This window comes from Oncorhynchus clarkii, unplaced genomic scaffold (genome assembly GCF_045791955.1).
Source record: "Oncorhynchus clarkii lewisi isolate Uvic-CL-2024 unplaced genomic scaffold, UVic_Ocla_1.0 unplaced_contig_2101_pilon_pilon, whole genome shotgun sequence".
Lineage (NCBI taxonomy): Eukaryota > Metazoa > Chordata > Actinopteri > Salmoniformes > Salmonidae > Oncorhynchus > Oncorhynchus clarkii.
In genome coordinates, this window is record NW_027260991.1 from 17249 (window position 1) to 44705 (window position 27457).

Genomic DNA, 27457 nt, shown 5'->3' on the forward strand with positions numbered 1-27457 from the left:
GGGTCCTACAGTGCAAATTGGTTCCCAGTGTGAGCTGGTACAGTGCAAATTGGTTCCCAGTGTGAGCTGGTACAGGGAAGGGTCCTAGTGCAAATTGGTTCCCAGTGTGAGCTGGTACATATGTGCGATAACCTTCCATATTCATAGTGACAGGTTGCACAAGTAAACATGTAGCAAAAGAGTAGTTCCCTGACCGGGAATCGAACCCGGGCCGCGGCGGTGAGAGCGCCGAATCCTAACCACTAGACCACCAGGGAAGGGTACTAGAGTGAAAATCGGTTCCCAGTGTGAGCTGGTACATACAGTTGAAGTCGTAAGTTTCCATCCACTTAGGCTGGAGTCATTAAAACCTGTTTGTCAACCCCTCCACACATTTCTTGTTAACAAACTATAGTTTTGGCAGTCGGTTAGGACATCTACTTTGTGCATGACACAAGTAATTTTTCCAACAATTGTTTACAGACCGATTATTTCACTTATAATTCAGTGTATCACAAATCCAGTGGGTCAGAAGTTTACATACACTAAGTTGGCTGTGCCTTTAAACAGTTTGGAAAATTCCCGAAAATGATGTCATGGCTTAGAAGCTTAGAAGCTTCTGATAGGTTAATTGACATCCTTTGAGTCAATTGGAGGTGTACCTGTAGATGTATTTCAAGGCCTACCTTCAAACTCAGTGCCTCTTTGCTTGACTCCATGGGAAAACCAAAGGAAATCAGCCAAGACCTCAGAAAAAAAATGTAGACCTCCACAAATCTGGTTCATCCTTGGGAGCAATTTCCAAACGCCTGAAGGTACCTCGCTCATCTGTAGAAACAATAGTACGCAAGTATAAACACCATGGGACCACGCAGGAGTCATACCGCTCAGGAAGGAGACTCGTTCTGTCTCCTAGAGATGAACGTACTTTGGGTCGAAAAGTGCAAATCCATCCCAGAACAACAGCAAAGGACCTTGTGAAGATGCTGGAGGAAACAGGTACAAAATGGTCTATATCCACAGGCAAACGAGTCCTATATCGAACAGGGGGAGGCTCCCAAGCCGAAGAACACATCCCAACCGTGAAGCACAGCATCATGTTGTGGGGGTGCTTTGCTGCAGGAGGGTCTGGTGCACCACTAGAACACCTGGGAAGGACACTGCAGGGCAAATCAGTTTGCAATTTGAAGTGGTACATATGTGCGACAACCTACTAAATTCATAGTGACAGGTTGCACAAGTAAACAAGGAGCATAGACTATTTCCCTGACCGGGAATCGAACCCGGGCCGCGGCGGTGAGAGCGCCGAATCCTAACCACTAGACCACCAGGGAAGGGTCCTACAGTGCAAATTGGTTCCCAGTGTGAGCTGGTACATATGTGCGATAACCTTCCATATTCATAGTGACAGGTTGCACAAGTAAACATGTAGCAAAAGAGTAGTTCCCTGACCGGGAATCGAACCCGGGCCGCGGCGGTGAGAGCGCCGAATCCTAACCACTAGACCACCAGGGAAGGGTACTAGAGTGAAAATCGGTTCCCAGTGTGAGCTGGTACATACAGTTGAAGTCGTAAGTTTCCATCCACTTAGGCTGGAGTCATTAAAACCTGTTTGTCAACCCCTCCACACATTTCTTGTTAACAAACTATAGTTTTGGCAGTCGGTTAGGACATCTACTTTGTGCATGACACAAGTAATTTTTCCAACAATTGTTTACAGACCGATTATTTCACTTATAATTCAGTGTATCACAAATCCAGTGGGTCAGAAGTTTACATACACTAAGTTGGCTGTGCCTTTAAACAGTTTGGAAAATTCCCGAAAATGATGTCATGGCTTAGAAGCTTAGAAGCTTCTGATAGGTTAATTGACATCCTTTGAGTCAATTGGAGGTGTACCTGTAGATGTATTTCAAGGCCTACCTTCAAACTCAGTGCCTCTTTGCTTGACTCCATGGGAAAACCAAAGGAAATCAGCCAAGACCTCAGAAAAAAAATGTAGACCTCCACAAATCTGGTTCATCCTTGGGAGCAATTTCCAAACGCCTGAAGGTACCTCGCTCATCTGTAGAAACAATAGTACGCAAGTATAAACACCATGGGACCACGCAGGAGTCATACCGCTCAGGAAGGAGACTCGTTCTGTCTCCTAGAGATGAACGTACTTTGGGTCGAAAAGTGCAAATCCATCCCAGAACAACAGCAAAGGACCTTGTGAAGATGCTGGAGGAAACAGGTACAAAATGGTCTATATCCACAGGCAAACGAGTCCTATATCGAACAGGGGGAGGCTCCCAAGCCGAAGAACACATCCCAACCGTGAAGCACAGCATCATGTTGTGGGGGTGCTTTGCTGCAGGAGGGTCTGGTGCACCACTAGAACACCTGGGAAGGACACTGCAGGGCAAATCAGTTTGCAATTTGAAGTGGTACATATGTGCGACAACCTACTAAATTCATAGTGACAGGTTGCACAAGTAAACAAGGAGCATAGACTATTTCCCTGACCGGGAATCGAACCCGGGCCGCGGCGGTGAGAGCGCCGAATCCTAACCACTAGACCACCAGGGAAGGGTACTAGAGTGAAAATCGGTTCCCAGTGTGAGCTGGTACATACAGTTGAAGTCGTAAGTTTCCATCCACTTAGGCTGGAGTCATTAAAACCTGTTTGTCAACCCCTCCACACATTTCTTGTTAACAAACTATAGTTTTGGCAGTCGGTTAGGACATCTACTTTGTGCATGACACAAGTAATTTTTCCAACAATTGTTTACAGACCGATTATTTCACTTATAATTCAGTGTATCACAAATCCAGTGGGTCAGAAGTTTACATACACTAAGTTGGCTGTGCCTTTAAACAGTTTGGAAAATTCCCGAAAATGATGTCATGGCTTAGAAGCTTAGAAGCTTCTGATAGGTTAATTGACATCCTTTGAGTCAATTGGAGGTGTACCTGTAGATGTATTTCAAGGCCTACCTTCAAACTCAGTGCCTCTTTGCTTGACTCCATGGGAAAACCAAAGGAAATCAGCCAAGACCTCAGAAAAAAAATGTAGACCTCCACAAATCTGGTTCATCCTTGGGAGCAATTTCCAAACGCCTGAAGGTACCTCGCTCATCTGTAGAAACAATAGTACGCAAGTATAAACACCATGGGACCACGCAGGAGTCATACCGCTCAGGAAGGAGACTCGTTCTGTCTCCTAGAGATGAACGTACTTTGGGTCGAAAAGTGCAAATCCATCCCAGAACAACAGCAAAGGACCTTGTGAAGATGCTGGAGGAAACAGGTACAAAATGGTCTATATCCACAGGCAAACGAGTCCTATATCGAACAGGGGGAGGCTCCCAAGCCGAAGAACACATCCCAACCGTGAAGCACAGCATCATGTTGTGGGGGTGCTTTGCTGCAGCACCAGCTGCAGGAGGGTCTGGTGCACCACTAGAACACCTGGGAAGGACACTGCAGGGCAAATCAGTTTGCAATTTGAAGTGGTACATATGTGCGACAACCTACTAAATTCATAGTGACAGGTTGCACAAGTAAACAAGGAGCATAGACTATTTCCCTGACCGGGAATCGAACCCGGGCCGCGGCGGTGAGAGCGCCGAATCCTAACCACTAGACCACCAGGGAAGGGTCCTACAGTGCAAATTGGTTCCCAGTGTGAGCTGGTACATATGTGCGATAACCTTCCATATTCATAGTGACAGGTTGCACAAGTAAACATGTAGCAAAAGAGTAGTTCCCTGACCGGGAATCGAACCCGGGCCGCGGCGGTGAGAGCGCCGAATCCTAACCACTAGACCACCAGGGAAGGGTACTAGAGTGAAAATCGGTTCCCAGTGTGAGCTGGTACATACAGTTGAAGTCGTAAGTTTCCATCCACTTAGGCTGGAGTCATTAAAACCTGTTTGTCAACCCCTCCACACATTTCTTGTTAACAAACTATAGTTTTGGCAGTCGGTTAGGACATCTACTTTGTGCATGACACAAGTAATTTTTCCAACAATTGTTTACAGACCGATTATTTCACTTATAATTCAGTGTATCACAAATCCAGTGGGTCAGAAGTTTACATACACTAAGTTGGCTGTGCCTTTAAACAGTTTGGAAAATTCCCGAAAATGATGTCATGGCTTAGAAGCTTAGAAGCTTCTGATAGGTTAATTGACATCCTTTGAGTCAATTGGAGGTGTACCTGTAGATGTATTTCAAGGCCTACCTTCAAACTCAGTGCCTCTTTGCTTGACTCCATGGGAAAACCAAAGGAAATCAGCCAAGACCTCAGAAAAAAAATGTAGACCTCCACAAATCTGGTTCATCCTTGGGAGCAATTTCCAAACGCCTGAAGGTACCTCGCTCATCTGTAGAAACAATAGTACGCAAGTATAAACACCATGGGACCACGCAGGAGTCATACCGCTCAGGAAGGAGACTCGTTCTGTCTCCTAGAGATGAACGTACTTTGGGTCGAAAAGTGCAAATCCATCCCAGAACAACAGCAAAGGACCTTGTGAAGATGCTGGAGGAAACAGGTACAAAATGGTCTATATCCACAGGCAAACGAGTCCTATATCGAACAGGGGGAGGCTCCCAAGCCGAAGAACACATCCCAACCGTGAAGCACAGCATCATGTTGTGGGGGTGCTTTGCTGCAGGAGGGTCTGGTGCACCACTAGAACACCTGGGAAGGACACTGCAGGGCAAATCAGTTTGCAATTTGAAGTGGTACATATGTGCGACAACCTACTAAATTCATAGTGACAGGTTGCACAAGTTCTATGACCGGGTGACAGGTAACCACTAGACCACCAGGGAAGGGTCCTACAGTGCAAATTGGTTCCCAGTGTGAGCTGGATGTGCGATAACCTTCCATATTCATAGTGACAGGTTGCACAAGTAAACATGTAGCAAAAGAGCAGTTCCCTGACCGGGAATCGAACCCGGGCCGCGGCGGTGAGAGCGCCGAATCCTAACCACTAGACCACCAGGGAAGGGTACTAGAGTGAAAATCGGTTCCCAGTGTGAGCTGGTACATACAGTTGAAGTCGTAAGTTTCCATCCACTTAGGCTGGAGTCATTAAAACCTGTTTGTCAACCCCTCCACACATTTCTTGTTAACAAACTATAGTTTTGGCAGTCGGTTAGGACATCTACTTTGTGCATGACACAAGTAATTTTCCAACAATTGTTTACAGACCGATTATTTCACTTATAATTCAGTGTATCACAAATCCAGTGGGTCAGAAGTTTACATACACTAAGTTGGCTGTGCCTTTAAACAGTTTGGAAAATTCCCGAAAATGATGTCATGGCTTAGAAGCTTAGAAGCTTCTGATAGGTTAATTGACATCCTTTGAGTCAATTGGAGGTGTACCTGTAGATGTATTTCAAGGCCTACCTTCAAACTCAGTGCCTCTTTGCTTGACTCCATGGGAAAACCAAAGGAAATCAGCCAAGACCTCAGAAAAAAAATGTAGACCTCCACAAATCTGGTTCATCCTTGGGAGCAATTTCCAAACGCCTGAAGGTACCTCGCTCATCTGTAGAAACAATAGTACGCAAGTATAAACACCATGGGACCACGCAGGAGTCATACCGCTCAGGAAGGAGACTCGTTCTGTCTCCTAGAGATGAACGTACTTTGGGTCGAAAAGTGCAAATCCATCCCAGAACAACAGCAAAGGACCTTGTGAAGATGCTGGAGGAAACAGGTACAAAATGGTCTATATCCACAGGCAAACGAGTCCTATATCGAACAGGGGGAGGCTCCCAAGCCGAAGAACACATCCCAACCGTGAAGCACAGCATCATGTTGTGGGGGTGCTTTGCTGCAGGAGGGTCTGGTGCACCACTAGAACACCTGGGAAGGACACTGCAGGGCAAATCAGTTTGCAATTTGAAGTGGTACATATGTGCGACAACCTACTAAATTCATAGTGACAGGTTGCACAAGTAAACAAGGAGCATAGACTATTTCCCTGACCGGGAATCGAACCCGGGCCGCGGCGGTGAGAGCGCCGAATCCTAACCACTAGACCACCAGGGAAGGGTCCTACAGTGCAAATTGGTTCCCAGTGTGAGCTGGTACATATGTGCGATAACCTTCCATATTCATAGTGACAGGTTGCACAAGTAAACATGTAGCAAAAGAGTAGTTCCCTGACCGGGAATCGAACCCGGGCCGCGGCGGTGAGAGCGCCGAATCCTAACCACTAGACCACCAGGGAAGGGTACTAGAGTGAAAATCGGTTCCCAGTGTGAGCTGGTACATACAGTTGAAGTCGTAAGTTTCCATCCACTTAGGCTGGAGTCATTAAAACCTGTTTGTCAACCCCTCCACACATTTCTTGTTAACAAACTATAGTTTTGGCAGTCGGTTAGGACATCTACTTTGTGCATGACACAAGTAATTTTTCCAACAATTGTTTACAGACCGATTATTTCACTTATAATTCAGTGTATCACAAATCCAGTGGGTCAGAAGTTTACATACACTAAGTTGGCTGTGCCTTTAAACAGTTTGGAAAATTCCCGAAAATGATGTCATGGCTTAGAAGCTTAGAAGCTTCTGATAGGTTAATTGACATCCTTTGAGTCAATTGGAGGTGTACCTGTAGATGTATTTCAAGGCCTACCTTCAAACTCAGTGCCTCTTTGCTTGACTCCATGGGAAAACCAAAGGAAATCAGCCAAGACCTCAGAAAAAAAATGTAGACCTCCACAAATCTGGTTCATCCTTGGGAGCAATTTCCAAACGCCTGAAGGTACCTCGCTCATCTGTAGAAACAATAGTACGCAAGTATAAACACCATGGGACCACGCAGGAGTCATACCGCTCAGGAAGGAGACTCGTTCTGTCTCCTAGAGATGAACGTACTTTGGGTCGAAAAGTGCAAATCCATCCCAGAACAACAGCAAAGGACCTTGTGAAGATGTTGGAGGAAACAGGTACAAAATGGTCTATATCCACAGGCAAACGAGTCCTATATCGAACAGGGGGAGGCTCGCAAGACGAAGAACACATCCCAACCGTGAAGCACAGCATCATGTTGTGGGGGTGCTTTGCTGCAGGAGGGTCTGGTGCACCACTAGAACACCTGGGAAGGACACTGCAGGGCAAATCAGTTTGCAATTTGAAGTGGTACATATGTGCGACAACCTACTAAATTCATAGTGACAGGTTGCACAAGTAAACAAGGAGCATAGACCATTTCCCTGACCGGGAATCAAACCCGGGCCGCGGCGGTGAGAGCGCCGAATCCTAACCACTAGACCACCAGGGAAGGGTCCTACAGTGCAAATTGGTTCCCAGTGTGAGCTGGTACATATGTGCGATAACCTTCCATATTCATAGTGACAGGTTGCACAAGTAAACATGTAGCAAAAGAGTAGTTCCCTGACCGGGAATCGAACCCGGGCCGCGGCGGTGAGAGCGCCGAATCCTAACCACTAGACCACCAGGGAAGGGTACTAGAGTGAAAATCGGTTCCCAGTGTGAGCTGGTACATACAGTTGAAGTCGTAAGTTTCCATCCACTTAGGCTGGAGTCATTAAAACCTGTTTGTCAACCCCTCCACACATTTCTTGTTAACAAACTATAGTTTTGGCAGTCGGTTAGGACATCTACTTTGTGCATGACACAAGTAATTTTTCCAACAATTGTTTACAGACCGATTATTTCACTTATAATTCAGTGTATCACAAATCCAGTGGGTCAGAAGTTTACATACACTAAGTTGGCTGTGCCTTTAAACAGTTTGGAAAATTCCCGAAAATGATGTCATGGCTTAGAAGCTTAGAAGCTTCTGATAGGTTAATTGACATCCTTTGAGTCAATTGGAGGTGTACCTGTAGATGTATTTCAAGGCCTACCTTCAAACTCAGTGCCTCTTTGCTTGACTCCATGGGAAAACCAAAGGAAATCAGCCAAGACCTCAGAAAAAAAATGTAGACCTCCACAAATCTGGTTCATCCTTGGGAGCAATTTCCAAACGCCTGAAGGTACCTCGCTCATCTGTAGAAACAATAGTACGCAAGTATAAACACCATGGGACCACGCAGGAGTCATACCGCTCAGGAAGGAGACTCGTTCTGTCTCCTAGAGATGAATGTACTTTGGGTCGAAAAGTGCAAATCCATCCCAGAACAACAGCAAAGGACCTTGTGAAGATGCTGGAGGAAACAGGTACAAAATGGTCTATATCCACAGGCAAACGAGTCCTATATCGAACAGGGGGAGGCTCCCAAGCCGAAGAACACATCCCAACCGTGAAGCACAGCATCATGTTGTGGGGGTGCTTTGCTGCAGGAGGGTCTGGTGCACCACTAGAACACCTGGAAGGACACTGCAGGGCAAATCAGTTTGCAATTTGAAGTGGTACATATGTGCGACAACCTACTAAATTCATAGTGACAGGTTGCACAAGTAAACAAGGAGCATAGATTATTTCCCTGACCGGGAATCGAACCCGGGCCGCGGCGGTGAGAGCGCCGAATCCTAACCACTAGACCACCAGGGAAGGGTCCTACAGTGCAAATTGGTTCCCAGTGTGAGCTGGTACATATGTGCGATAACCTTCCATATTCATAGTGACAGGTTGCACAAGTAAACATGTAGCAAAAGAGTAGTTCCCTGACCGGGAATCGAACCCGGGCGGTGAGAGCGCCGAATCCTAACCACTAGACCACCAGGCGCCGACAGAGATGGCCGCCTCGCTTCGCGTTCCTAGGAAACTATGCAGTTTTTTGTTTTTTTACGTGTTATTTCTTACATTAGTACCCCAGGTCATCTTAGGTTTCATCACATACAGTCGAGAAGAACTACTGAATATAAGATCAGCGTCAACTCACCATCAGTACGACCAAGAATACGCTTTTCGCGACGCGGATCCTGTGCTCTGCCTTACAAACAGGACAACGGAGTGGATCCCATGCAGCGACCCAAAAAAACGACTCCGAAAAAGAGGGAAACGAGGCGGTCTTCTGGTCAGACTCCGGAGACGGGCACATCGTGCACCATTCCCTAGCATTCTTCTTGCCAATGTCCAGTCTCTTGACAACAAGGTTGATGAAATCCGAGCAAGGGTAGCATTCCAGAGGGACATCAGAGACTGTAACGTTCTTTGCTTCACGGAAACGTGGCTTACTGGAGAGACGCTATCCGAAGCGGTGCAGCCAACAGGTTTCTCCACGCATCGCGCAGACAGGAAAAAACATCTTTCTGGTAAAAAGAGGGGCGGGGGCGTATGCCTTATGACTAACGTGACATGGTGTGATGAAAGAAACATACAGGAACTCAAATCCTTCTGTTCACCTGATTTAGAATTCCTCACAATCAAATGTAGACCGCATTATCTACCAAGAGAATTCTCTTCGATTATAATCACAGCCGTATATATCCCCCCCCAAGCAGACACATCGTTGGCTCTGAATGAACTTTATTTGACTCTTTGCAAACTGGAAACCATTTATCCGGAGGCTGCATTCATTGTAGCTGGGGATTTTAACAAGGCTAATCTGAAGACAAGACTCCCCAAATTTTATCAGCATATCGATTGCGCAACCAGGGGTGGAAAGACCTTGGATCATTGTTACTCTAACTTCCGCGACGCATATAAGGCCCTGCCCCGCCCCCCTTTCGGAAAAGCTGACCACGACTCCATTTTGTTGATCCCTGCCTACAGACAGAAACTAAAACAAGAGGCTCCCACGCTGAGGTCTGTCCAACGCTGGTCCGACCAAGCTGACTCCACACTCCAAGACTGCTTCCATCACGTGGACTGGGACATGTTTCGTATTGCGTCAGACAACAACATTGACGATTACGCTGATTTGGTGTGCGAGTTCATTAGAACGTGCGTTGAAGATGTCGTTCCCATAGCAACGATTAAAACATTCCCTAACCAGAAACCGTGGATTGATGGCAGCATTCGTGTGAAACTGAAAGCGCGAACCACTGCTTTTAATCAGGGCAAGGTGTCTGGTAACATGACCGAATACAAACAGTGCAGCTATTCCCTCCGCAAGGCTATCAAACAAGCTAAGCGTCAGTACAGAGACAAAGTAGAATCTCAATTCAACGGCTCAGACACAAGAGGCATGTGGCAGGGTCTACAGTCAATCACGGACTACAGGAAGAAATCCAGCCCAGTCACGGACCAGGATGTCCTGCTCCCAGGCAGACTAAATAACTTTTTTGCCCGCTTTGAGGACAATACAGTGCCACTGACACGGCCTGCAACGAAAACTTGCGGTCTCTCCTTCACTGCAGCCGAGGTGAGTAAGACATTTAAACGTGTTAACCCTCGCAAGGCTGCAGGCCCAGACGGCATCCCCAGCCGCGCCCTCAGAGCATGCGCAGACCAGCTGGCCGGTGTGTTTACGGACATATTCAATCAATCCCTATACCAGTCTGCTGTTCCCACATGCTTCAAGAGGGCCACCATTGTTCCTGTTCCCAAGAAAGCTAAGGTAACTGAGCTAAACGACTACCGCCCCGTAGCACTCACTTCCGTCATCATGAAGTGCTTTGAGAGACTAGTCAAGGACCATATCACCTCCACCCTACCTGACACCCTAGACCCACTCCAATTTGCTTACCGCCCAAATAGGTCCACAGACGATGCAATCTCAACCACACTGCACACTGCCCTAACCCATCTGGACAAGAGGAATACCTATGTGAGAATGCTGTTCATTGACTACAGCTCGGCATTCAACACCATAGTACCCTCCAAACTCGTCATCAAGCTCGAGACCCTGGGTCTCGACCCCGCCCTGTGCAACTGGGTACTGGACTTCCTGACGGGCCGCCCCCAGGTGGTGAGGGTAGGCAACAACATCTCCTCCCCGCTGATCCTCAACACTGGGGCCCCACAAGGGTGCGTTCTGAGCCCTCTCCTGTACTCCCTGTTCACCCACGACTGCGTGGCCACGCACGCCTCCAACTCAATCATCAAGTTTGCGGACGACACAACAGTGGTAGGCTTGATTACCAACAACGACGAGACGGCCTACAGGGAGGAGGTGAGGGCCCTCGGAGTGTGGTGTCAGGAAAATAACCTCACACTCAACGTCAACAAAACTAAGGAGATGATTGTGGACTTCAGGAAACAGCAGAGGGAACACCCCCCTATCCACATCGATGGAACAGTAGTGGAGAGGGTAGCAAGTTTTAAGTTCCTCGGCATACACATCACAGACAAACTGAATTGGTCCACTCACACAGACAGCATTGTGAAGAAGGCGCAGCAGCGCCTCTTCAACCTCAGGAGGCTGAAGAAATTCGGCTTGTCACCAAAAGCACTCACAAACTTCTACAGATGCACAATCGAGAGCATCCTGGTGGGCTGTATCACCGCCTGGTACGGCAACTGCTCCGCCCTCAACCGTAAGGCTCTCCAGAGGGTAGTGAGGTCTGCACAACGCATCACCGGGGGCAAACTACCTGCCCTCCAGGACACCTACACCACCCGATGTCACAGGAAGGCCATAAAGATCATCAAGGACATCAACCACCCGAGCCACTGCCTGTTCACCCCGCTATCATCCAGAAGGCGAGGTCAGTACAGGTGCATCAAAGCTGGGACCGAGAGACTGAAAAACAGCTTCTATCTCAAGGCTATCAGACTGTTAAACAGCCACCACTAACATTGAGTGGCTGCTGCCAACACACTGACACTGACTCAACTCCAGCCACTTTAATAATGGGAATAGATGGGAAATGATGTAAATATATCACTAGCCACTTTAAACAATGCTACCTTATATAATGTTACTTACCCTACATTATTCATCTCATAGGCATACGTATATACTGTACTCTATATCATCGACTGTATCCTTATGTAATACATGTATCACTAGCCACTTTAACTATGCCACTTTGTTTACATACTCATCTCATATGTATATACTGTACTCGATACAATCTACTGTATCTGCCTATGCTGCTCTGTACCATCACTCATTCATATATCCTTATGTACATATTCTTTATCCCCTCACACTGTGTACAAGACAGTAGTTTTGGAATTGTTAGTTAGATTACTTGTTGGTTATTACTGCATTGTCGGAACTAGAAGCACAAGCATTTCGCTACACTCGCATTAACATCTGCTAACCATGTGTATGTGACAAATAAAATTTGATTTGATTTGATTTAGAGTGAAAATCGGTTCCCAGTGTGAGCTGGTACATACAGTTGAAGTCGTAAGTTTCCATCCACTTAGGCTGGAGTCATTAAAACCTGTTTGTCAACCCCTCCACATCATGGGACCACGCAGGAGTCATACCGCTCAGGAAGGAGACTCGTTCTGCCTCCTAGAGATGAACGTACTTTGGGTCGAAAAGTGCAAATCCATCCCAGAACAACAGCAAAGGACCTTGTGAAGATGCTGGAGGAAACAGGTACAAAATGGTCTATATCCACAGGCAAACGAGTCCTATATCGAACAGGGGGAGGCTCCCAAGCCGAAGAACACATCCCAACCGTGAAGCACAGCATCATGTTGTGGGGGTGCTTTGCTGCAGGAGGGTCTGGTGCACCACTAGAACACCTGGGAAGGACACTGCAGGGCAAATCAGTTTGCAATTTGAAGTGGTACATATGTGCGACAACCTACTAAATTCATAGTGACAGGTTGCACAAGTAAACAAGGAGCATAGACTATTTCCCTGACCGGGAATCGAACCCTGGCCGCGGCGGTGAGAGCGCCGAATCCTAACCACTAGACCACCAGGGAAGGGTCCTACAGTGCAAATTGGTTCCCAGTGTGAGCTGGTACATATGTGCGATAACCTTCCATATTCATAGTGACAGGTTGCACAAGTAAACATGTAGCAAAAGAGTAGTTCCCTGACCGGGAATCAAACCCGGGCCGCGGCGGTGAGAGCGCCGAATCCTAACCACTAGACCACCAGGGAAGGGTACTAGAGTGAAAATCGGTTCCCAGTGTGAGCTGGTACATACAGTTGAAGTCGTAAGTTTCCAGCCACTTAGGCTGGAGTCATTAAAACCTGTTTGTCAACCCCTCCACACATTTCTTGTTAACAAACTATAGTTTTGGCAGTCGGATAGGACATCTACTTTGTGCATGACACAAGTAATTTTTCCAACAATTGTTTACAGACCGATTATTTCACTTATAATTCAGTGTATCACAAATCCAGTGGGTCAGAAGTTTACATACACTAAGTTGGCTGTGCCTTTAAACAGTTTGGAAAATTCCCGAAAATGATGTCATGGCTTAGAAGCTTAGAAGCTTCTGATAGGCTAATTGACATCCTTTGAGTCAATTGGAGGTGTACCTGTAGATGTATTTCAAGGCCTACCTTCAAACTCAGTGCCTCTTTGCTTGACTCCATGGGAAAACCAAAGGAAATCAGCCAAGACCTCAGAAAAAAAATGTAGACCTCCACAAATCTGGTTCATCCTTGGGAGCAATTTCCAAACCTCTGAAGGTACCTCGCTCATCTGTAGAAACAATAGTACGCAAGTATAAACACCATGGGACCACGCAGGAGTCATACCGCTCAGGAAGGAGACGCGTTCTGTCTCCTAGAGATGAACGTACTTTGGGTCGAAAAGTGCAAATCCATCCCAGAACAACAGCAAAGGACCTTGTGAAGATGCTGGAGGAAACAGGTACAAAATGGTCTATATCCACAGGCAAACGAGTCCTATATCAAAAAGGGGGATGCCTGGGAAGCCGAAGAACCTGACCAACGCCCCGGCTGTGTTCCAAGCGCTCATAAACGATGTGCTTAGGGATATGCTTAACATCTTTGTTTTCGTTTACTTGGATGACATCCTCATCTTTTCGAGCTCCCTTCAAGAACACACATAGCATGTCAGACAAGTACTCAAACGCCTCCTAGACAGCCATTTGTACTTTAAGCCGAAAAAAATGTGAATTCCATTCCTCCCGAGTATAATTCCTGGGATTTGTAGTGGAACCCGGTCAAGTCCAAATGGACTCCTGGAAGGTAGTGGCGGTAGCGGATTGACCCACCCCCAAGTCCGTTAAGGAAGTTCAGCGTTTCCTGGGCTTCACAAACTTTTACCGCAAGTTCATCAAGAACTTCAGCTTGGTGGCAGCCCCTCTCTCAGCTTTAACCAAGGGTGGCAACGCAAGGTTTCTTTGGGGAAAAGAAGCTGAGACGGCCTTCCAAGGACTCAAGCAGTGCATCCTCTCTGCTCCCATCCTGATACTACCGACTGCGGATTAACCATTTGTGGTGGAGGTAGACGCATCAGAGGTTGGTGTTGGAGCTGTTCTGTCGCAGAGGGGTAAAGACAAGAAGCTCCACCGTTGCGCCTTCTTCTCATACCGGCTTACCCCGGCCGAGAGGAACTACGATGTGGCGGATCGTGAACTCCTAGCGGTTAAAATGGCATTGAAGGAATGGAGACACTGGCTCGAGGGGGCTTCTCAACTGTTTCAAGTGCTTACGGACCACAAAAATCTGGAGTATATCCAGCAGTCGAAGCGGTTGAACTCCAGACAAGCTCAATGGTCTCTTTTCTTCAATCGACTCCAGTTTATCCTTACCTATCGGCCCGGTCAAAGAATCTCAAACCGGACGCCTTGTCCCAAGTCTACGCTCCTGCCATTCGAGAAGATACTGACATGCCTGTCCTTCCTGCCGCTAAGATCGTGGCCCCGATCTCGTGGCAAGTTGTGGATACCGTGAGATGAACTCAAGCTATCGAACTGGGTCTGAAAGGAGGTCCTGCCAATCGGTTGTTTGTCCCCAAGGCAGCGAGGACCCAGGTCCTTCTGTGGGGGCACTCCTCTCGCCTCACCTGCCACCCGGGCGTAGGTCGCACCTTGGAGTTCATCCAGCGAATGTTCTGGTGGCCCACCATAAAAGAAGACATTGCCACTTTCGTCAAGGCCTGTCCCGTGTGCTGCCAGGGCAAATCTTCTCTCCTCCGCCCTCAAGGACTCCTTCACCCTTTATCTATTCCCCACCGTTCCTGGTCCCATATCTCGTTGGACTTTATTACTGGCCTTCCTCCGTCCCATGGTAATACTACTATCCTAGTCATCATTGACAGGTTTTCTAAGGTGGCCAGGTTCGCCCCCTTGACTAAGTTACCTTCTGCCAAGGAAACGGCTGAGTTGGTAATTAACCATGTGTTCCGAGTCTTCGGCATTCCTCAAGATATGGTTTCCGACAGAGGTCCCCAGTTCGCCTCAAGGTTTTGGAAGGCCTTCTGCCAACTCATAGGGGCCACTGCCAGTCTATCTTCAGGGTACCACCCGGAGTCCAGCGGCCAAACCGAGAGGATGAATCAAGAGCTGGAAACCGCCCTCAGATGTATGGCCTCCAACAACCCGTCCACATGGTCGTCCTTCATTGTTTGGGCCGAGTACGCGCACAACACCTTGCGCTCCTCCTCCACTGGTATGTCCCCGCACGAGAGTCAGTTTGGCTATACCCCTCCATTGTTCCCGGACCAGGAGGCAGAAGTCGGAGTGCCTTCAGCCTTGAAGTTCATCAGACGCTGTCGGCTTACGTGGAGGAAGACCCGTCTTAATCTTCTGCGTGCCTCACAGCGGTACCAACGACAAGCCAACAGACATTGCTGTCCCGGGCCTACCCTGCGCCCCAGCCAGAGAGTCTGGCTCTCCACAAAAAATGTACCGCTACGGGTGGAGTCTCGCAAGCTGTCACAGAAATACATTGGTCCCATTAAGGTTGCCAGGAGAGTAAACCCCGTTACATATCGCCTGCACTTAACCAGATCCCTTAAGATTAATCCCACGTTTCACATTTCCTTATTAAAACCTGTTATTTTTTCTCCCCTTGTCCCGGCAGGCAGACCTCCCCCTCCGCCCCGTGTTATCGGAGGCCAGCCGGCTTATACCATCCATCGGATAATGGATTCCCGCCGGGTGCAGCGGTCCTGGCAGTATCTGGTGGACTGGGAAGGCTACGGTCCCAAGGAGCGCTCCTGGGTTCCTGCCAAAGACATACTGGACCCTGACCTCATTCGACAGTTCAGGGCCCTCCACCCCGAGAAAGCTGGTAGGAACGTCAGGAGCCGTTCCTAGGGGGGGGGGGGGGGGGGGGGGGGGGGGGATTCTGTCAGGATTTGGCCAGGATTGTTCCGGTTTTGGCCAGTAGATGCCCGCATTGTGCTTTTTTGACCCTTTTGTTTTCCCTTGTTTCCAGTTATTATTTGCACCTGTGCCTCGTTTCACTTGAATGTATTTAAACCCTTAGTTTTCCTCAGTTCTTTGCTCTGTGTTTGAATGTTAGCACCCAGCCACAGCGATGCTGTGAACATTTGTTACTCCAGTTGGACTCTCTTGTGGTATTCTGTTTTTGTTCTCGTTTATTTATTTTTGATTATCTTTTGAGGCTTTTTCCCTGCTGTACCTACCACCTTGTGGATTTACATTTTGACTTAGAGGATTACCTTTTTCTCTTGCTATTACTTTTGACGTTGTGGATTTATATTTTTGCCTGAAGAACCTTACTTTTTACTTTATTAAAACACCGTCTCAAGTACTGCTGTGTCTGCCTCATCTTCTGGGTTTTGCCGACTATTAGTGGCTCAGTTTGCTAAGTGACTGTTTCTCACACTGGAGACCTGAGTTCGTAACCTGGTCCTGACAAGTTTAAAGTCTTTATGTTAAGAATTGACTGATCTACACAGGGTTGAATGCAGTCATTTTCACATTTGCAGGTTTTGTACATCAAAATAACTTTTGGGTGAATTTAACCACTTCCGGCTGCTCCAGGAAGCTTAGAATCAACAAAGGTAGACCTCATAGTGGCCTGATTGATTGTCATCGAAGACAGGTTCATAAGACATTTATATCCCACATAGGCTTCAGGTTGAATTAGGGGAGCAGGCAATGTATTCCTACGAGGAGAGAAGTCATTGAAAACGGTTTGATGTAAACACCTTATTTTAACTTTTAAGGGTTAATGCCACACGGTCAAGGTTGGGCTTGCACAGATCGGGAGGACCTCAGGAATGTTCCTGAGGTCGAATTGTGCTTCTAACCCTAACTGTTCTCTCGCTGTCACCCAAAAGCACTTGCAATTTAGGGCCAGGCTTCATTATGAGCTCAGACCCTTTGAAACAGAACCTATGACACCATTTTAAGGCACTTCCGGTTGACACAGGTAGCTGAAAGTGAACACATATCCTCCTTTGGGTAGGCACTTATAGAATATTGAGTTTTAAGTCTTTACGTTAAGAACGGACTTATTTACGGAGGGTTTAGTGAGTGTGTGTTATTTCAGAAAATCACAAAAAATCACAGAAATCTCGCAGAGCTTCGAAGCACACTTTAAAAATATTCGTATGAACATGTTGCAACTGGATCTGTAACTTAAAAAAACAACTTTTTTCCGTTTAGGGGAAAAGGCTCCGTCGTGATTGGTGATGTTTTGTACATTTGCAATATGATTCCATCTGCCCTCTTGTGGGATTTACCGGGACAGCGGAAAAATGACCAACATTTGAAAATTGTATTAACCTGTTGAATCTATGGGGGCGCTATTTCATTATTGGATAAAAAAACGTGCCCGTTTTAAGCGCAATATTTTGTCACGAAAAGATGCTCGACTATGCATATAATTGACAGCTTTGGAAAGAAAACAGTTTGACGTTTCCAAAACTGCAAAGATATTATCTGTGAGTGCCACAGAACTCATGCTACAGGCGAAACCAAGATGAAACTTCAAACAGGAAATGAGCAGAATTTCTGAGGCTCTGTTTTCCATTGTCTTCTTATATGGCTGTGAATGCACCAGGAACGAGCCTGCCCTTTCTGTCGTTTCTTCAAGATGTCTGCAGCATTGTGACGTATTTGTAGGCATATCATTGGAAGATTGGCCATAAGAGACTACATTTTCCAGGGGTCCGTCCCGTGTCCTTTGTCTAAATTGGTGCGTAATCTTCAGCTGCAGGCATTTTCTCCTGGGATTCAGAACAGCAGGCACACTTCCACGAACGATATATCATCGAAGAGATCTGTGAAAAACACCTTGAGGATTGGTTCTAAACAACGTTTGCCATGTTTCAGTCGATATTATGGAGTTAAGTTTGGTAGCCAAACGTGACGCACCAAACGGAGCGATTTCTCCTAAACAAATAATCTTTCAGGAAAAACTGAACATTTGCTATCTAACAGAGTCTCCTCATTGAAAACATCTGAAGTTCTTCAAAGGTAAATTATTTTATTTGAATGCTTTTCTGTTTTTTGTGAAAATGTTGTGGTAAAAAATGTTATGGTAATGAGCTTGAGGCTGTATTCACGATCCCGGATCCGGGATGGCTAAGTGCAAGAGGAAACCGAATGTCTGAGAGATTTCGTTTGATGACTTCCCAGAAGATCCAGCCCTGCTGCACGGCCCGACGCCGTCCACGAATTTTAGAAACGTTGTCGGACGTCTAGTAAGGGACCGTACATTTGCAATGTGGACTTTCTCACTAACCATATGGCGAATGTCAAAATGTTCCCTTAAGGTATGTCATGGCTTTAGAAGCTTCTGATAGGCTAATTGACATCATTTGAGTCAATTGGAGGTGTACCTGTAGATGTATTTCAAGGCCTACCTTCAATTACAGTGCCTCTTTGCTTGACTCCATGGGAAAACCAAAGGAAATCAACCAAGACCTCAGAAAAAAATGTGGACCTCCACAAGTATGGTTCATCCTTGGGAGCAATTTCCAAACGCCTGAAGGTACCTTGTTCATCTGTAGAAACAATAGTACGCAAGTATAAACACCATGGGACCACGCAGGAGTCATACCGCTCAGGAAGGAGACTCGTTCTGTCTCCTAGAGATGAACGTACTTTGGGTCGAAAAGTGCAAATCAATCCCAGAACAAAAGCAAAGGACCTTGTGAAGATGCTGGAGGAAACAGGCACAAAAGTATCTATATCCACAGGCAAACGAGTCCTATATCGACATAACCTGAAAGGCCGCTCAGCGAGGAAGAAGCTACTGCTCCAAAGCAATTTCCAAACCCCCGAAGTTCCCACGTTCATCTGTACAAACAATAGTACGCAAGTAGAAACAGAATGGGACCAGGCAGGCGTCATTCCGCTCAGGAAGGAGACGCGCTCTGTCTCCTAGAGATGAACGTACTTTGGGTCGAAAAGTGCAAATCAATCCCAGAACAACAGCAAAGGACCTTGCGAAGATCCTGGAGGAAACAGTCACAAAAGTATCTACAGTGCCTTGCGAAAGTATTCGGCCCCCTTGAACTTTGCGACCTTTTGCCACATTTCAGGCTTCAAACATAAAGATATAAAACTGTATGTTTTTGTGAATAATCAACAAGAAGTGGGACACAATCATGAAGTGGAACGACATTTATTGGATATTTCAAACTTTTTTAACAAATCAAAAACTGAAAAATTGGGAGTGCAAAATGATTCAGCCCCCTTAAGTTAATACTTTGTAGCACCACCTTTTGCTGCGATTACAGCTGTAAGTCGCTTGGGGTATGTCTCTATCAGTTTTGCACATCGAGAGATTGAAATGTTTTCCCATTCCTCCTTGCAAAACAGCTCGAGCTCAGTGAGGTTGGATGGAGAGCATTTGTGAACAGCAGCTTTCAGTTTTTCCCACAGATTCTCGATTGGATTCAGGTCTGGACTTTGACTTGGCCATTCTAACACCTGGATATGTTTATTTTTGAACCATTCCATTGTAGATTTTGCTTTATGTTTTGGATCATTGTCTTGTTGGAAGACAAATCTCCGTCCCAGTCTCAGGTCTTTTGCAGACTCCATCAGGTTTTCTTCCAGAATGGTCCTGTATTTGGCTCCATCCATCTTCCCATCAATTTTAACCATCTTCCCTGTCCCTGCTGAAGAAAAGCAGGCCCAAACCATGATGCTGCCACCACCATGTTTGACAGTGGGGATGGTGTGTTCAGGGTGATGAGCTGTGTTGCTTTTACGCCAAACATAACGTTTTGCATTGTTGCCAAAAAGTTCAATTTTGGTTTCATCTGACCAGAGCACCTTCTTCCACATGTTTGGTGTGTCTCCCAGGTGGCTTGTGGCAAACTTTAAACAACACTTTTTATGGATATCTTTAAGAAATGGCTTTCTTCTTGCCACTCTTCCATAAAGGCCAGATTTGTGCAATATACGACTAATTGTTGTCCTATGGACAGAGTCTCCCACCTCAGCTGTAGATCTCTGCAGTTCATCCAGAGTGATCATGGGCCTCTTGGCTGCATCTCTGATCAGTCTTCTCCTTGTATGAGCTGAAAGTTTAGAGGGACGGCCAGGTCTTGGTAGATTTGCAGTGGTCTGATACTCCTTCCATTTCAATATTATCGCTTGCACAGTGCTCCTTGGGATGTTTAAAGCTTGGGAAATCTTTTTGTATCCAAATCCGGCTTTAAACTTCTTCACAGCAGTATCTCGGACCTGCCTGGTGTGTTCCTTGTTCTTCATGATGCTCTCTGCGCTTTTAACGGACCTCTGAGACTATCACAGTGCAGGTGCATTTATACGGAGACTTGATTACACACAGGTGGATTGTATTTATCATCATTAGTCATTTAGGTCAACATTGGATCATTCAGAGATCCTCACTGAACTTCTGAAGAGAGTTTGCTGCACTGAAAGTAAAGGGGCTGAATAATTTTGCACGCCCAATTTTTCAGTTTTTGATTTGTTAAAAAAGTTTGAAATATCCAATAAATGTCGTTCCACTTCATGATTGTGTCCCACTTGTTGTTGATTCTTCACAAAAAAATACAGTTTTATATCTTTATGTTTGAAGCCTGAAATGTGGCAAAAGGTCGCAAAGTTCAAGGGGGCCGAATACTTTCGCAAGGCACTGTATATCCACAGGTAAATTAGTCCTATATCGACATAACCTGAAAGGCTGATTAGCAAGGAAAAAGCTACTGCTGCAAAACCGCCAGAAAAGAAGCCAGACTACAGTTTGGGGACAAAGACCCTAGTTTTTGGAGAAATGTCCTCTGGTCTGATGAAAGAAAAACAGAACTGTTTGGCCATAATGACCACTGCTATGTTTGGAGGAAAAAGGGGGAGGTTTGCAAGCCAAGGAACACCATCCCAACCGTGAAGGACGGGGGTGGCAATATCATGTTGTGTTGGTGCTTTTCTGCAGGAGGGACTGGTGAACCACTAGAACACCAGGGAAGGACACTGCAGGGCAAATCGGTTTGCAATTTGAAGTGGTACATACAGTATGTGTGATAACCGACTAAATTCATTGTGACAGGTTGCATCAGTAAACAAGGAGCAAAATACTAGTTTCCTGATCGGGAATCAAACCCTGGCTACAGTGGTGAGACTGACAATGCCTAACCACTAGACCACCAGGGAAGGATAAAGTTTATGAATCGCTTCACAATATGAAATGGTAAAGTTACTGTATGTTTAATGTCCTGCAGAAATCATTTTCAAAGCTACATGGAACCTATGGGCCCCATCCCAAAAACAAGCCCTAGCCCTTACTCCGTAGCCAACACATTTGAGTAGATCTTAAAGGATAGTTCTGGCGCTAGGAGTTATTTTAAATCAGTTTTATTCAAAAGTTTTCAGGGGGGACCGACCCATTTCTGCTGCTAGAATTTCTTGGAACCCCAATTTTTTCCCCAATAATTTATTGCGGCCCCATCCCACCCCACTGGGGTCACGACCCCAACTTTGACTACCACTATTTTAATGGGTTGATATGGTGCTATGGGTTGTTTCTGGACTGGCTGGGCATATTGACTAGTACAAACAAAGTGTTGCTATAGGGCACAAAAGTACTGCTATTTTATGAGTCATCAATATCATCATTGATATGCAGAACTCACTGTTTGAAGAAGCACTATCAATATCCAGATTAGTGTACATTAGTAAGTCATTCTTTATCCTTAGTATATCTAACGCAAAGAACACTGGTAATAATGCCAGCAGCAAAACTAGAGTCTCATGCTCTACCGACTGAGCTAGCCAGGCTTTTCCCTGATCTGATCTAAATTTAAAATCAATTCATATTGGGGATCTTAATAAAATAGAAAAAAACACCAACATATCGTTCGTTTTTTTAAACTTCACTATATGTAATGCTCGATAGACTGTTCCTGGTGGAATGGGAGTGTAAATCCAGCAATAGGTAATAGGGGACGCGCGTGCACATTGGATTATTGTGGTAGAGCATGTTACCACAAAATGTAGTAGACAAAAGTATTTTGTATCTACATAATTGTTGTAGCTCATATATAACCAGTCAGTTGTTTTTGGCAGCTATTTGCAAAATTAGGCTCTCTGGAACTAATGTCAGCTACTTTAGCTAGCCACAGCTTTGACATCTGACCGCCGGCCTGCTGTTAGCTAGATACTGTAGCGATCAACCACGTTAACTCCACTATTTCGCAATAAAGTACCCGGGCTTGATATGGCGACAACTACATTGCAATACACAGTAAATATATTAGATCTATTTTGAGCGTCATACCGTGAAAGTAAAGAGGTCAACTTCTAGGTTTAAAAGACATTCGTCAGTTGAACGCAAGGCTTTGAGCGGGAGTTCAGACATGGAGGGAAGTAGAAGAACAATCCACTTTCAGTTTTGGGCTGCAGCCAGTTCATAACCTACTGTGGCAAATAGAGGGGTTCTCTGTCTGATCAAACCAGTGGTCAGTCAGCTTATATTTCAGAACAGGAAATCAAATAAAAAACAAACAACTCTTCATTCGATTCTTTATTTGTATTAATCATTCGTATTCCAGCAATTGTTTTTGGTGTACCTACATATTTTTTTAATGCATCACTTTTTATTCACTACACCCAGCACCCTTCCCAACCTCTTCACCAAGAATGAGGTAAAACACCTCTCATGTTCCCCTCAAATGAACAATTGGACAACGATGAAGGGATGCTGTGTGAAGACTGTACACATCAAAAGACACTTGAGGTTGTAGTCGAGGATGAACAACTGGGTCATCTGAATGGGGAAAGGGGACATAGGGAAGGGGTGGCAAACCCTCCCCCTGAAAGGCTGGGGGTGCAGGCTTTTGTTCCAGCCCTGCTATACCACACCTGATTCCGCGAATCAAGGTTCCCCGATGAGCAGAATGTTAGTAGATTGAGATGGGTTGGGCCTAGACCAGCATTTCCCAAACTCGAGACCCCAAGGGGTGCACGTTTTGGTTTTCTCCCTAGCCCCAGCTAACACAGTCCAATAAGCCGCAAATAATCCATCTTCAGTTTACATCGCAATTAGCTTAATCAGCTGTGTTTGCCAGGGATGGCCCCAGAGGACTGGAGTTGCCCATCCCTGCCCTGTGGAGTGATTGATAGAGAAGCAGAATTAAATTCAGGATGAGTCGTCAGGCAACGGTAAAGCAGAGCTGGAACAAAAGCCTCCACCTGCAGTAGGTCTCCAGGAGGAGGGAAGGCCACCCTTAGTGGCTTGGTGTGAAAGTACATTACATTACAGTCAGAAAAAGTCTACCTTCAAATTCCTTTTCACAATGAAAATACACGTAGTATACAGACCTTCTGTACACCGTGGATAAAAGAAAAGTCTGTTGTCAACTCAACCGTAAGAAAGATGACAAAAAAAATGACAGACACCAACAACACTTACGTACAAAATGAGAAAGAGCTGGATATACCATTTGATCAAGACAACTGTTAACTTGTTTAATTTAAATAATAATAATAATGTGTTAACAGACAATTTAAAAGAAAGAAAGAAAGAACAGAAAAGCGGATCATGATATTAATGGGGTAAAAACGACCAGCTGTTTAGTAACAGAATCATACCTCAAAACACGTTGATGTACAAACAGTACACATTAAAACGCATGTCATGTATAAAGGCATGCATACGTTATATGCATGAGCTCACACACACACACACACACACACAACATCCTTATAAATAGGTCCTTCATAGACCCAACTCTGAGACCGGACAGGCGTAGTGGCCGGTGATGCACAGGGTCTCCATAAGGAACAAGACCAAAGACACTGTTTGCCGGCAGGAGGTAGACGCCTTCTAACGACATTCTACACAAGAATGGCATTACACTGCCCACCCAATCAGTTGCATTGAAGCCAATCCAGCCAATGAAATGGAGGCAGACATTTTGTATATCCGTTACAGTGTGGATATGCTACGGATGTTGTTTGTTTAATAGTGAGGTATTTATTGGTTTTAGTCTGGTCATTAATGCAATGATAAAACTCAGTTCTTCTTCACAGGCTATTATGTTCCTTATCGGACTCCCTCCTCACCCACCAACACACCACAACCTGTCCAATCTTTAAGTTCTGGGTTCCTGGTGTCTTCTCACCTGCTTTCAAACACTGGTGGCTCATATCATGGCCCATTTCTCAAGTGCGTCTTCCCAGGGAATCTCAAATGCTCGTCTCCTTTATAAAAGTAAGCAGCACTCGATTTATTGACATGTCCCCCTTTTCCATACATACAACGGGTACATACAGTACAAACAGCAAGACATCGGTTCAGAATCAACAACTATCTGAATTGGAAAGGAAGGGAAAGAAGTCATTCCCAGTACCCATCAAGGTTGTTTTATGGGTAGTACCATATATATCTTCTGGGCTAACTGTCATCGTATCATAACATACAACATCCACGACTTCAAATCATTCAGAGTATAAAATAACATTTTGAAATATATGTAAAGAGGTATGACGCATGACGATGTTACATGAAGACAATAACGACAATGCATTCATTATACAAATATAAGCGGAGTATCATTATAAAAAGAAATGTGTGATTTGTTTGTTTTGTTCGTCACATTCAGTGTTTTGAATGTATTTTCAGTAGAGTTGCCACTAGGTGGTGTCTGACTACACATAAACAGTCACAACGGGCACAAGCCACTTGATAATCAAACTCAAGCAGGTGGTTACTATAGGCACGTCTGTCTGTCTGTCTCTCTCTCCCTCCCCTCTCTCTCTCTCCCTCTTTTCTTTCTCACTCTCTTCCTGTGTCTCTGCTAAAGTAGTACCATTTCTAAGTTAATTTACCCTACTCCTATTTAATACTAGCTACATTCTCTTGCCATCTTCTCTCTCGTTTGCTCGCTCTATTCTCTTCCTCCTTTCTTAATACCCTTCCCCCTCCCTTTCACATCTCTCAATCTTTGTCCTTTCTCTCCCTCAGTCTCTTGATCTCTTCTATCCTTTTCTCTCTCTCTCCCTCTCTCGCTCTCTTTTAGTAGTGTAAATTAGTTAGTAAATAACTTGGTACCGTCTCTCAACTCTTTGTAATTTATTTAGCTAGTACCTAACTATACCAGTGTAGTCATCATTTTGACCACAGTCAAATCTAAACAAAGCCTGAGCCTATTTCTCTCTCTCGTTCCCTCGCTCCTGTGCCATCACTCAAACAAACACCCTAACACTCCACTGTGTGCTTGTGTGATTTCCCAAACCTCTAGGACCCTCCAATCAATCAGCATCTTCAGAGAATCTTCCAAAGTGTAATTGGACCTTTCCCCTCTACACCAAACCGCCACCCCATTTAAGTGCTGGTAGAGTCTGAATTAATTAATCGTCCTGTCTCCTCCTCCTATCATTGCTCCTCTTCCTCGGTGATGCCCTGTGCTTTCAGTTCATCCAGGACGTTGTCTAGATGGCTAGGGTCGGGGTATCCGTGGCCCGTGAGGTTGGAGCCAAATTCCGTCTTGTGGTGCACCTCGTTCCAGATGACCGTTTCCAACTCGCCTGTGGTGCTGGACGTGCCCACTGAGAAGACCAGGCGCCGGTCCCACGCGGTCAGCAGGAGTCTGAGTACCTGGGGGAGAGAGAGAGCGAGGATGTGGAGGGAGAGGACGTGGAGGGAGAGAAGGTAGAGGGAGAGAAGGTAGAGGGAGAGAAGGTAGAGGGAGAGAAGGTAGAGGGAGAGAAGTTAGAGGGAAAGAAGGTGGAGGGAGAGGACGTGGAGGGAGAGGACGTGGAGGGAGAGGACGTGGAGGGAGAGGACGTGGAGGGAGAGGACGTGGAGGAAGAGGACGTGGAGAGAGAGGACGTGGAGAGAGAGGACGTGGAGAGAGAGGACGTGGAGAGAGAGGACGTGGAGAGAGAAGGTGGAGGGAGAGAAGGTGGAGGGAGAGAGGGAGAGAGAGAGAAGGTGGAGGGAGAGAAGGTGGAGGGAGAGAAGGTGGAGGGAGAGAAGGTGGAGGGAGAGAAGGTGGAGGGAGAGAAGGTGGAGGGAGAGGAGGTAGAGGGAGAGGAGGTAGAGGGAGAAAAGGTGGAGGGAGAGAGGGAGAGAAGGTGGAGTGAGAGAAGGTGGAGGGAGAGAAGGTGGAGGGAGAGAAGGTGGAGGGAGAGAGGGCGAGGAGGTGGAGGGAGAGAAGGTGGAGGGAGAGAAGGTGGAGGGAGAGAGGGAGAGGAGGTGGAGGGAGAGGAGGTGGAGGGAGAGGAGGTGGAGGGAGAGGAGGTGGAGGGAGAGGAGGTGGAGGGAGAGAGGGAGAGGAGGTGGAGGGAGAGAAGGTGGAGGGAGAGAAGGTGGAGGGAGAGAAGGTGGAGGGAGAGAAGGTGGAGGGAGAGAGGGAGAGGACGTGGAGGGAGAGGAGGTGGAGGGAGAGGAGGTGGAGGGAGAGGAGGTGGAGGGAAAAGGAGGTGAGATGGTTAGAGACGGATTCATAATTTCAACTTTCAGAGTTTCCTCGATACAACTTCAAGGGAAAACGTCCCGGGTTTATAAAGGACAAAGATTGGGCTAAAATCCAGAAAGCTTTGAGTTGTACTGGACAACAGTATCTGCTACAATGGAATATGTCAAAGCGTAGGTTCTTACCTTGCGTCCCTTCTCGCTGTCTGGGAGGTAGCAGTGACGCGGGAACCCTCTGGCTGTAAAGGGCTTGCCTGGGTTGGGGTGCTCTGGGCCCTGGATGCCAGGTAGGACGTTGTAGATGATGCGGATGGTCTTGCAGTCGTGGTGGCCAGGCAGCGAGTGGGGGATGACGTGGTACTCCATCTTCCCGGGCGGCTGGTTGCCCGTCTTCACGCCGTAGATGGTTTTGCAGGTGGGGCACTGCAGGCTGCCATCTTTGTTGCCGTTGTTGTACATGGCCACCAGGCACTGGAGGTGGTACTGGTGCCCACACTGGGCCAGGCGACCTATGAAGTCACCACCCTTGTAGCCTGACACCCCCCCGAGGGCCTCCATACAGATGGTACAGTTCTGAGGAGAGGAGAGGATAGGAGGGATCCTTTAGCCAACCTGTAAGTACTTAGCTATCCAAAATAGGAAAAGCACCCACACAGCTGAATCAGCTTGTTGCAGGTGAGTGGGAATCATTCAATAAAATTCTTGAAAGCGCTGACGAAGGCTAGCTGGCCAATAGGTAACGTTAATCAATGAAAGTGTTACAGGCCAGAGCAGCGTGCAGGTCTTTCTTTAAATATGTACTTGGCTATCCACATTTCCTTCAACAGATAATGTGTTGTGATGATAATAGACCCGTCCC

At 46.3% G+C, this 27457-nt stretch overlaps 1 protein-coding gene and 11 non-coding genes across 12 annotated transcripts in view; all 12 read right to left on the minus strand.

Moving 5' to 3' along the window:
* Positions 1–185: 185 nt before the first annotated feature.
* trnae-cuc (transfer RNA glutamic acid (anticodon CUC)) lies at positions 186–257 on the minus strand. The gene has a single exon. It is a non-coding gene; the product is annotated as a tRNA-Glu (tRNA).
* A 984-nt stretch (positions 258–1241) lies between these two features.
* trnae-cuc (transfer RNA glutamic acid (anticodon CUC)) lies at positions 1242–1313 on the minus strand. Its single transcript has one exon. It is a non-coding gene; the product is annotated as a tRNA-Glu (tRNA).
* Positions 1314–1422: 109 nt separating this feature from the next.
* On the minus strand, positions 1423–1494 carry trnae-cuc (transfer RNA glutamic acid (anticodon CUC)). The gene has a single exon. It is a non-coding gene; the product is annotated as a tRNA-Glu (tRNA).
* Positions 1495–2478: 984 nt separating this feature from the next.
* On the minus strand, positions 2479–2550 carry trnae-cuc (transfer RNA glutamic acid (anticodon CUC)). Its single transcript has one exon. It is a non-coding gene; the product is annotated as a tRNA-Glu (tRNA).
* A 996-nt stretch (positions 2551–3546) lies between these two features.
* Positions 3547–3618, minus strand: trnae-cuc (transfer RNA glutamic acid (anticodon CUC)). The gene has a single exon. It is a non-coding gene; the product is annotated as a tRNA-Glu (tRNA).
* Positions 3619–3727: 109 nt separating this feature from the next.
* trnae-cuc (transfer RNA glutamic acid (anticodon CUC)) lies at positions 3728–3799 on the minus strand. Its single transcript has one exon. It is a non-coding gene; the product is annotated as a tRNA-Glu (tRNA).
* A 1108-nt stretch (positions 3800–4907) lies between these two features.
* On the minus strand, positions 4908–4979 carry trnae-cuc (transfer RNA glutamic acid (anticodon CUC)). The gene has a single exon. It is a non-coding gene; the product is annotated as a tRNA-Glu (tRNA).
* Positions 4980–5962: 983 nt separating this feature from the next.
* Positions 5963–6034, minus strand: trnae-cuc (transfer RNA glutamic acid (anticodon CUC)). The gene has a single exon. It is a non-coding gene; the product is annotated as a tRNA-Glu (tRNA).
* Positions 6035–6143: 109 nt separating this feature from the next.
* trnae-cuc (transfer RNA glutamic acid (anticodon CUC)) lies at positions 6144–6215 on the minus strand. Its single transcript has one exon. It is a non-coding gene; the product is annotated as a tRNA-Glu (tRNA).
* Positions 6216–7380: 1165 nt separating this feature from the next.
* Positions 7381–7452, minus strand: trnae-cuc (transfer RNA glutamic acid (anticodon CUC)). The gene has a single exon. It is a non-coding gene; the product is annotated as a tRNA-Glu (tRNA).
* A 983-nt stretch (positions 7453–8435) lies between these two features.
* Positions 8436–8507, minus strand: trnae-cuc (transfer RNA glutamic acid (anticodon CUC)). Its single transcript has one exon. It is a non-coding gene; the product is annotated as a tRNA-Glu (tRNA).
* Positions 8508–24820: 16313 nt separating this feature from the next.
* The window catches only part of LOC139402824 (E3 ubiquitin-protein ligase DTX4-like), a 34144-nt gene continuing 31507 nt past the window's right edge, over positions 24821–27457 (minus strand). The window contains exons 6-7 of the mRNA XM_071146751.1: positions 26785–27171; positions 24821–25779 (exon numbers count right to left, since the gene is read on the minus strand). Coding sequence (XP_071002852.1) covers positions 25558–25779; positions 26785–27171 — 609 coding nt within the window. The 3' untranslated portion in view covers positions 24821–25557. The remainder of the gene's footprint in view (positions 25780–26784; positions 27172–27457) is intronic.